At 43.1% G+C, this 10025-nt stretch overlaps 1 protein-coding gene across 9 annotated transcripts; it reads right to left on the bottom strand.

The window, feature by feature from the left end:
* Window positions 1–382: 382 nt before the first annotated feature.
* On the bottom strand, window positions 383–9623 carry LOC108413238. 9 transcript variants are annotated; one of them, XR_005130934.1, is made up of 8 exons: window positions 9544–9608; window positions 9366–9438; window positions 8345–8394; window positions 6014–6337; window positions 4590–4688; window positions 2151–4269; window positions 1415–1499; window positions 383–1003 (listed from the first exon to the last, which is right to left on the bottom strand). XR_005130934.1 is itself a non-coding variant. In XM_017685654.2 (7 exons), coding segments are annotated over exons 1-6 (636 nt in total). In that variant the 5' UTR covers window positions 9546–9623; the 3' UTR covers window positions 383–1003; window positions 1415–1434. The 9 variants fall into 9 exon arrangements, 2 of the variants coding, with proteins under 2 accessions (XP_017541143.1, XP_017541144.1); XR_005130930.1 differs by lacking the exon at window positions 9366–9438 and having other exon boundaries at window positions 1415–4042; window positions 4174–4269; window positions 9544–9623; XR_005130933.1 differs by having other exon boundaries at window positions 1415–4269; window positions 9362–9438.
* Window positions 9624–10025: the final 402 nt, after the last annotated feature.

Here is a 10025-nt window from a genome sequence, read left to right as displayed (position 1 = left end):
GTTGTAAGTCGCTCTGGATAAGAGTGTCTGCCAAATGGCATAAATGTAAATGAAGTGAATGCTAAACTACCTTCTGCTCATAAGTGGTGGAAGAATTTTAACCAGTTAAGTGACTACATAAAAGTCTAAGGGGACTCTCTGAATGACCATCCAGATTCCCGGATGGCCTCTCCCACCTCTGCTGCTCCTCAGCCCTGACCACTAACTGATAGAAGATGATCAGAGAGGAAGCAGGGAGGGGGAATAGTGTCCCCTACAGTCCATCTGTTTTCTTAAATCCCTGTACAAATCGCTTTTCCTACTGACCTCACTGCTCTCATAAACCTTCCATCAACATTGCCGCTCAGGTCTCCGTACCAGAACAAAGAACCTCCAACGAGAGTCTGTGTCCCAAAACATTATTTAATGAGGTATAACCTCAATCCATTATACACAAACCCCACTGTTCCATAATCTATAATCCCTCATAGATAGAAAACCCATAGACATATGAATGAATAGAACCCTCAATTAAGAAAACCCTGCATGTAATTATCTAATGTAATTAAAATGAATTTACGAGAGAGAGTGCGCCACACACTTCAGTCAGCTAAACCAACCAGCTGGCTGTACTACACGGCTCAGACCCAGCGTGAAGGAGGTCAGAACCTCCCCAATGAGCCTGACACTAATGGTCACAGTGCGGCTCTATCGGTTTGTTACTCTCACTGTACAGACAGGATTAGTCATTCACTTTGCTGAGAGTCCTTCGTTCTCACAGCGTGTCCAGCCAGGATCCCTGACCAGAGCCAGTCTTCATCAGTTTACTGATCTTCCTTCAGTAACAGAGATGTCCAAATGAACAAGCCTTCACGAGAGGGGATGGGAAGTCTATCCAGTGATGGGAAATCTATCCAGTGACCTTTCCTTCATTCGTTTTCCTTCGTTCTTCTTCATCCAGGTCTTCAGGACATCCTGTACACTGGACACACGTCAGTGAAGGGTCATAACCTCTTCTGGATCTCTGCAGTTTAAGGTTTTACAGAGTGATGAACACAGCAGTGAGCACTGTTTAATATAGTCTTTATTATAAGTAAGTATAAGTGATACATTTTTAATCCCACAGTGGGGAAATTCCACCTCTGCATTTAACCCATCTGTGAAGTGAAACACCACATACACACTAGTGAGCACACTTGCCCGGAGCGGTGGGCAGCCCAAACCACAGCACCCAGGGAGCAGTTGGGAGTTAGGTGTCTTGCTCAAGGGCACCTCAGTCATGGACTGTCAGCACTGGGGATTGAACCGGCGACCTTCCAGTCACAGGGCCAGTTCCCCAACCTCCAGCCCACGACTGCCCCCAAAACCAGCATTAGAGATGATAAAGTAATGTCACATGGATTCTCGAGGTGCTTAAACCTGCTATGATACTCACCTTGAGTTCGGAGGATTTCCTCAATTATTCAGTGGTATGGACGCACGATTATCCAGGTTACTGCCTGCACCGCCTGGTGTTCTTCCTGCGAGAAACATGTTTAAAACTGGCACTGACCTCAGAGCAATACCACGGCCATAAGACCATTGTTAGTGATAAGCCTCGTATGGCTTCACTTCTTAACCATTATTTTATTAATTCAACCAAACCTTTTACTCTCCCCGACCCAGTCGCTGCTTTGTCAGTTGCTCAGCCTTCCTGCTCCAGCAATGCTGGTTTCTCTTTCAAACCCATTTCTATATTAGAGGTGCGGGATGAACTCACTAAATTAAACCCAAATAAATCGGCTGGCTTTGACGGACTCGATCCCATGTTTTTAAAAGCATCTGCTCACATCATTGCTGCTCCCATTACAAAAATATTTAACTTGTCTCTACAGCTCTCTGTTTTTCCCTCTGACTGGAAATCAGCCATGATTTTTCCCCTTTTTAAAGGTGGCTCTGTTTCAGACCCCGACTGTTATCAACCTATTTCTATTTTACCATGCTTAGCGAAAATCTTGGAGAGGTTGGTTTATAAACAGCTAACCCATTTTCTTGATTCAAATGATATCCTATCTGACGTTCAATCTGGTTTTCGTGCTGGTCATGGATGCTTGACTGCTATTACAAAGGTCCTTGATGACATTGTTACATCATTGGACAGCAAAAAGGCCTGTATAGCTGCTTTTATTGACCTGGCTGATTCAGTTGATCATAGGATCCTTCTACGTCGACTTTCCAGCATTGGTCTGTCTACTACTTGCTGTGATTGGTTTGCCAGCTATTTATCTGAACGTGTCCAGCAGCTGAAAACAGAAAACATAGTGTCAGAACCATTAACCATCTCCAAAGGTGTGCCTCAGGGCTCCATCTTGGGACCAACTTTGTTTTCCATCTACATTAATGATGTAGCCAAAGTTGCTGGTAACTCTAAAATCCATCTATACGCTGATGACACCATACTTTATTCAGTTGGCCCATCACTTCATTCTGCAGCATCTACAATTCAATTGAGTCTCACCTCAGTAGAGCAGTCCTTTCATAACCTTCATCTCCGCCTTAATACTAACAAGACCAAATGCATTATCTTTAGTCGAAAAAAAGATGCTGCTAACCCCCCCCAAGATCAGCTGTGCTAATGGCATTACTTTGGAATTTGTTCAATCTTACAAATATTTAGGCATCTGGTTGGACTCGTCTCTGTCTTTCTCCACACATATCAATAACCTTCAGAATAAAGTCAAAGCTAGACTAGCTTTTCTTTTTCGTAATAAAGCCTCTTTTACTTATGCAGCCAAGCTTACTCTTGTTAAAATGACAATACTTCCAATTTTGGACTATGGTGACATCATCTATAAAATGGCATCATGCACTGTTCTTAGAAAACTAGACACACTTTATCATTCTGCCATCCGCTTTGCCACTAATGCACCTTTCAATACTCATCACTGTGATCTCTATAAACTGGTGGGCTTGCCCTCACTTCATACTCGGCGGCTCCATCATTGGTTTCACTTCATCTACAAGACGATCTTGGCCATAACACCACCATATCTGTCGTCTCTTCTTCACGTAGCCAATAATAAATATCGCACAAGGTCAAGTGAATACATCAAACTCACCATTCCCAAAATCTGCAGTACCTTTGGCTGCAATTCCTTTCGTTTTTCAGCAGCAAATGATTGGAATACTTTACAAACCACCCTTAGACTTGCAATTTTAACACCTCTTACCACTTTCAAGCATACAATTAAACATACAATAGTAAACTGTTGCTCTTGTTAATAATCATGGATAAAAATAATGCACATACTCATACATACTCATTTTTCTCTATCCTTACTCCTGCTTTTTTCATATTTTTTGGTTTGTTTTATGTAAATCTGTATTTTTTTGTTTGTTCTGTTATGTTTTACTTTTGGTATGTATACTTGCTTTTGTATGTATCTGTTTTTATGTGCCGTGGACCTATTTTTATTGGGGCCTTTCGGCCAGGTCATGTTTGTAAATGAGAACTGGTTCTCAAACATTTTACCTGGTAAAATAAAGGTTTAAAATAAAAAAAAAACCAAAAAAAAAAAAACCAGAGCACTCTGATTCGGACCCGACTTTAGAGGGTTCCGCTCTGACATCAGTCAGAACAGCAGGTCTGAGGTCCCCTGGGATCTGGACAGATCAAGCTGGATTACAGCTGGCTCTAAAACCCACATTATCACCACGGATTACAGATTTCTCCACACATTTAGGATGGAAACTCAACAGCCTGAAACCCGGCTGTCCTCAACAGTCCAGGGGTTCCGAAGTCTTTCTCCAGAGACACTCCGCTCTGCTGCTGGGCTCTGCTGCTCATTGACGAACATTTAGCTCGACAAAGTGTTTTCCTGTCACACTGATATTAAATGGTGCACTGAATTGTGTGGATTCATAAAAGAGGTCAAAGTTCTGGTCAAGTGGATCTGCAGCGTTCACATAACCCTAATGATCAAATTTTAAAGAGCAGAGTTTCCTTGGAGCAGGGTATAGTCTGGAGCAGGGGGTCCAGTTCTGGTCCTGGAGGTCTGGTTTGGTGCACAGTTTGATTAGGTTCCTGCTCAAAGACACACCATTCAAGTCAGCAGTACATTATCTGTACTTTATGTTTAGTAGATGGTATTACCTGCAGGACTGGAGCTGGAGAACCCTTATCTAGAACATTTCTAATTATGTGATCCAACTCACCTTTTTTACGTTTACACAGATAGATGCAGATTCCGAGAAGAACTGCGTCGATCACCACAGCAGCACCAATAACAGATCCTGTTATGATCCGATGAGCTGCATGAAATGATGAGATAAAACTACAGTTTGACAGTAAAACACAGAAATATTCAATAAGAACAATGAAGCCTGATCTTTAATCGGGTCTGTTTCACTTCCTTCTTCCCATCTGAACTACGGCCTCTGAGTCACTGCCTTAGGCTTTTTCTTTATTTCTCTACAGTTCTTCGTCTGTGGAGCCTCGGGCACTTACTGTCTTACTGTCAGTCAACCACTGTAACCTGCCATGGATTCTGTGAAACAGACCAGCTGTACCCTTTAGACCCCAAAATGCATTGAGAAGATCAGTACTGCCTGATTACGACTGCTGTACGCACAGGTGTGCTGTCCGTCAGGAGCTGAGCTGGTGCCGCTGGTCTGCTGTAGCTGGTTTTCTGGTGGACGTGCTGTGGTGAGGCTTTGAGTCGGATCCTTGGCTGTAAGACAGGTGTTTTACGTCGTTTGCTTATTCTGAATATACATCAACACCATGAACAAATTACTGTTAAACAGAAAAGGTCCGTCTTCCGTTATAATATACCATAATACATACTGTACACTGATCAGCTATAATATGAAGTACATCTCCTTGCATTGTCCACTTTATCAGCTCCACTTACTGTATAGCTGCTCTCTGTAGTTCTACAGTTACAGACTGTAGTCCATCTGTTTCTCTGATACTCTGTTACCCTGTTCTTCAGTGGTCAGGACCCCATGGACCCTCACAGAGCAGGTACTGTTTGGGTGGTGGGTCATTCTCAGCACTGCAGTGAAACAGTCATGCTGGTAGTGTGTGTAGTGTGTGTTAGGTATTAAAGATATTATTATGATTACTACTATTATTAGATATTAAATTAAAGATATTCAGTATTAAAGTTCTAAGGTTTCTTCGTTCTGTAAATGCAGCGAGCTACTCGAGGCTGTTACCGGGATTTCACCTGCTCGGGGCTGTAACCATGGTAACGCAAGGGGACTCAACATCATGTAAATAGAACCCGCGAGCCCAGATAGAGCAGAGAACAGAGCGCTTCATTATCACAACATCTGCCGATCGGGTTTACTTGTATGCCTCCTGTTCACAGATTTTGGTTTGATGTTAAATGTGTCAGTGTGCACACTAAATGTATCGTTTTCTGCTTTGATCTGGACCACGAGGACCCAACTACAAGCATAACCACACCCTAATAGAGAACCTAACAGAGACCTTTTCCAGATGTTTTAGAACAGACTTAAACTTGTGTTTGTTTCCCCTCCACTGTTATCACCCCTTTTTTTCTTGTGGCAAAACAAAAACACACAAAACAGCCCTGTGACATGCGCCTGGCTTCTTGGGCCACAATGATGACCGTGAGAGCTGTCAGGAAGGTGGGGCTCGAACCCCGAGTGAGGAAGAACCCCCACGAGGACGGTGGAGAGAGGAAATCTGCGAGGGAGTGGGGGATGGTGCGCGAGTCCTGAACTCCGTCGCCCAGGCCCTGCCGGCTTTCGCAGCACTCATCGGAGCCTGGGGGACGGCTGCATGCCACAAGCCCCCTCTTCTTTTTTATTAATGCTGTTCTGCTTCTCTGTTCTTTATTCCTGTGCTTTATTGTGTATATAAACATTTTCATTATTCCCCTACACCTCTTTAAATATTCCTTTAAATTCATTTAAATCTTTGTATGTTATCACTTCTAAAGCACTGAATATATGCGCATATTGCTTAAATGCTGTGCTTATACCTTGTTCATGTATAGAGTTTGTGAAGATCTCGTGTTCTTACCTTTAACTAAGAGATCCACGTGCAGTAGTAGTTCTTCTTTGTGTCCCACCTTGTAAAATCCGTACTTTCCGCTGTCAGACTCATTGACGTTATACAGGACGAGCGAGCAGTCTCCATCTTTAAGCTTCTCCTCAGAAACATCTGCACGTCCCTCGAAGGCCTCGTAAATTGTAACTTTTTCTGTAGTTAGGTCACAAATTCTCTCAATTCCATTGCTCCACAAGAAGAATGGTTCCTTCGGGATTAGATCATTTGGCATTTTACATGGCAGGGCTACGCGTTCACCAGTTGATGCTTTCACTGTTTCAGCAGCAGTACTGTGACCTGCAGAAGAGGTACATGAAGAAAGAACATTTAAAAAGGTCCTGGACAGACATAGCAGTTGGCAGCGTGGCCAAAACTCATCAAAAATATCTTGATTATGATATAAAATTTCTCACTGTTTCCATGTATCATATATTTTATTGATTTATATCTGTTAAATATAAAATATTTTTAAAAGTAAAAGTAAATCTTTCATAATTTGATTTGAGCAAATTAAACAAATATATTTACAACGCATTTGGAAAGTCTTCAGACCCTTTCACCTTTTTCACATTGTATGTTGAGGCCTCATGCTAAAGTAGGTTTTGCCCATCAATCTGTGCTCAATGCCCCATAATGACAAAGGGAAAACAGGATTTTACGCCCTTTGCTGTGACATGTGAAATGTAGCTCTGGGCTCCTCTCATTTCTCTTTGATCATCTTTGGCATGTTTCTGCACTTTGATTGGAGGTAAATTTAAAATCTGTGGACGATCTGAGAACATGATTGTGTGTAGAGGTCAGATCTGGAGATTCCCAAGAGCACAGTGACCTCCATAATTCTTGAATGGAAGAAGCTTGGAACAACCGGGTCTCTTTCTAGAGCTGGATGCCCCACCAAACTAAGAAATCTGGGGAGAAGGGCCTCCGTAAGAGAGACGACAGAGAACTCAGTCCTCACTCTGGCTAAGCTCCAAAGATCCTGTGAGCAGATGGGAGAACCTTCCAGAAGGTCAACCACCTTCACCCTGTAGACTTCATGTACAGCTCACCAAACTGCCCTCTACGGAAGTTCTGTGATGACTCAGTAATCATCGGACTCGTTACGACAGAGAGTGCAGAGAACTGACCCGGGACTTTGTGGACTAGTGTCTGAGGAACCATCTCCTGATCAACACAGGAAGACCAAGGAGATGGTGGTGGACTTCCACAGATGAAGTCACCTCCCTCCACCAGTGAACATCCAGGGAAGAGTCATGGAGAGGGTGGACTCATATGTAACTGGGTTTTCTCCTTAACAATAGACTGGACTGGTCAGAAAACACTAGTCCACTTTACAGGAAAGGCCAGAGCTCCTCGACCTGCTCAGAAGACTGAGGTCGTTTGGAGTGCAGGGGGCGCTCCTGAGGACCTTCTTTGACACCGTTGTGGCATGAGCCATCTTCTTTGGAGTGGTCTACTGGGGCAGCAGCATCTCCACTGCGGACAGGAAGAGACTTGACAGACTCGTTAAGAGGGTCATCTCTGTCCTGAGAAGCTCCCTAGACCCAGTGCAGGTGGTGGAAGACAGGAGGGTGTTACCCAGACTTTATTCTCGCCTTGTTACTTCTTTCCTTTTCTTGAGTGCCTTGCTCTCTCTTTGCTGCTGTAACACTGAGAATCACAGAGTGGCCAGACAGAAGCCTCACCTCAGTAAAAGACACACGAAAGCCCATCTGGAGTTTACAAAAAAGCACCTAAAGGCCTCTCAGACTGTGAGGAACAATATTCTCTGGTCTGATGAAACCAAGATTGAACTTTTTGGCCTCAATTCTAAGTGTCATGTCTGGAGGACATCAGGCAGTGCTCATCACCTGCCTGTATGTGGACACCTGACCATCACACTTACACCAATCAGACATAACATTCTGACCATCACCTCGTTTCTACTCTCACTGTCCACTTTTTCAGCTCCACTGACCATATAGTTCCCCTCTGTAGCTCTACAGTTACAGACTGTAGTCCATCTGTTTCTCTGATACTCTGTTACCCTGTTCTTCAGTGGTCAGGACCCCCATGGACCCTCACAGAGCAGGTACTATTTGGGTGGTGGGTCATTCTCAGCATTGCAGTAACTGACTAGTGTCAGAGGTGGCGTCCTATGACAGAGCCACATTTCAAGTCACTGGGCTCTTCAGTGCGACCCTCTACTGCCAGAGTTTGTCCCTGTTAGCAATGGGTGTGCCTGGAATATCTGAGCTTAATAAATAGGAGGCGCGTCCCAATACATTGGGCCATTGAGTGTGTATTAAACATGCAAAAACTCACCAGGACAAGTAACGGCAATCAGGAGGAACATGGAAAATGTTCTGGAGGGCCTGTGGAGTGAAAAGGAAACGTGACACCAATCTGATCACAAATGAACCAGCGCAGCAGTTCAGAGTCATTAACCCTGACAAACTCATTTCATTCATAACACGTCTGCTGGCCAAATGAATAACCATGCTCACGAAGACGCTTCATTACGGAGTAACATGTATACATTGACCTGTGAAAAGTAGCTGTAATCAGAAATTCCTTTCTACGTCTTGTGAGCATCTGCTGGACGTTTAATCGGAAGATTCCTTTCGATTCATTATTTATTTTCAACACTTCACTTTGAATAACCTCGTAGTCTTTTTCCTTCTTCCTTTTCACTGAAGTGAAAGTGCAGCTCGGATAACAGCAGGCCTTAAAAACAAAAACGAATACTGTGCAAAAAATGGGATTTAAAAGCTGTTTATTAAGGGTTTTAATGGCCATTAAGGGTTCGTTCAGTCAGAAAACCTGTAGCAATTGAATAAACACAAATAAGTAACACAGTAATGATTTTTTTGCGTGTCAATGTTTTTCATTTGGTTCTTTAAACCAGCTCACAAGAGAGAAACCACTTTTTTATGTCAAAATACCACATTTGCATTTCTTTTTTACTGTTTTTATGTGAATGTGTATTTTTTGTAAATAGTGTTTTTGCTAGCACACTTCATGCCCATGTAAATTTGCCAAGGTACCTAAGACTTTTATATATATAGTTCAATGCAAAAGTTTGTAAAACACCTTTCAAATCCATATTGTTATTGATCTTCTATGTGTAAATTCAGTTCTTCCTTAACAGAGAACACATCAAAACAATCCTACACCATTTCTACACTGTGTTTAACATATTGGGGGATAAAATAATATATAATAATAAAACGAGTGATAACTTGGCCCATATTTAACATTATTAGCAGATACATTAAGTGCAGTAAATAAACAGTAAGTGCATTAAAATGTGCAATGTGTGTTGAGGATGTGTTAACTTACTCACTCTAGTGAGGTTTTAATGAGCCGAGTTTACGAGGTTTCTGAGGAGGCAGCTCAGGTCAGAGCAGGGTTTCTCTCTACGGAACCAACCAGTGAGTAAAACAACGACATATATACATACAAACGGTGTCTAATGCGCCTCAACAGACCACACAAACCAAGAAAACAAGCACAGTCCTCACATTCCTAGTTATCTGGAGATCCTCGGCTCCTCACCGTGTCGGTTGTTGTAAAATCGAGGCAAGCAGGAAGGAGGTTGCTCACCTGGACCGAGTCCCAGTCATAACCCTCCTTATCTTTCTGATCTACCTGGTTTTGCCTGATCGAGCAGTCGTGTGGATCTACCTGCTGCTCAGCTTGGCCTGCATGGACACGGAGGACCTGAGCTACAGATCGGGTGAGGTAGAAATTCCTCAACTCCCCAGAATTCCTTGAGCTGTTGTGCACAGATTGTAGTTAGACCAGCTCCACCCCTCCATCATCACTCACAGGTGTGACCCACTGAAGGGTAAATTACACACATCCCTTCGTTTTAACCTCCGAGCTGAGCTCTTACCCCTTTGTGTTGTAGTGCTATTCTGTGCTTTGGCCTCTTTTCCTCATTTATGTTTGATGGATTTGTTGTGTGTGAACCTGCCTACCTGCCTGTACTCCAGTGGTGGAA

Source organism: Pygocentrus nattereri, chromosome 11, assembly GCF_015220715.1.
Source record: "Pygocentrus nattereri isolate fPygNat1 chromosome 11, fPygNat1.pri, whole genome shotgun sequence".
Lineage (NCBI taxonomy): Eukaryota > Metazoa > Chordata > Actinopteri > Characiformes > Serrasalmidae > Pygocentrus > Pygocentrus nattereri.
This window is presented reverse-complemented; position numbering and strand designations above follow the sequence as displayed.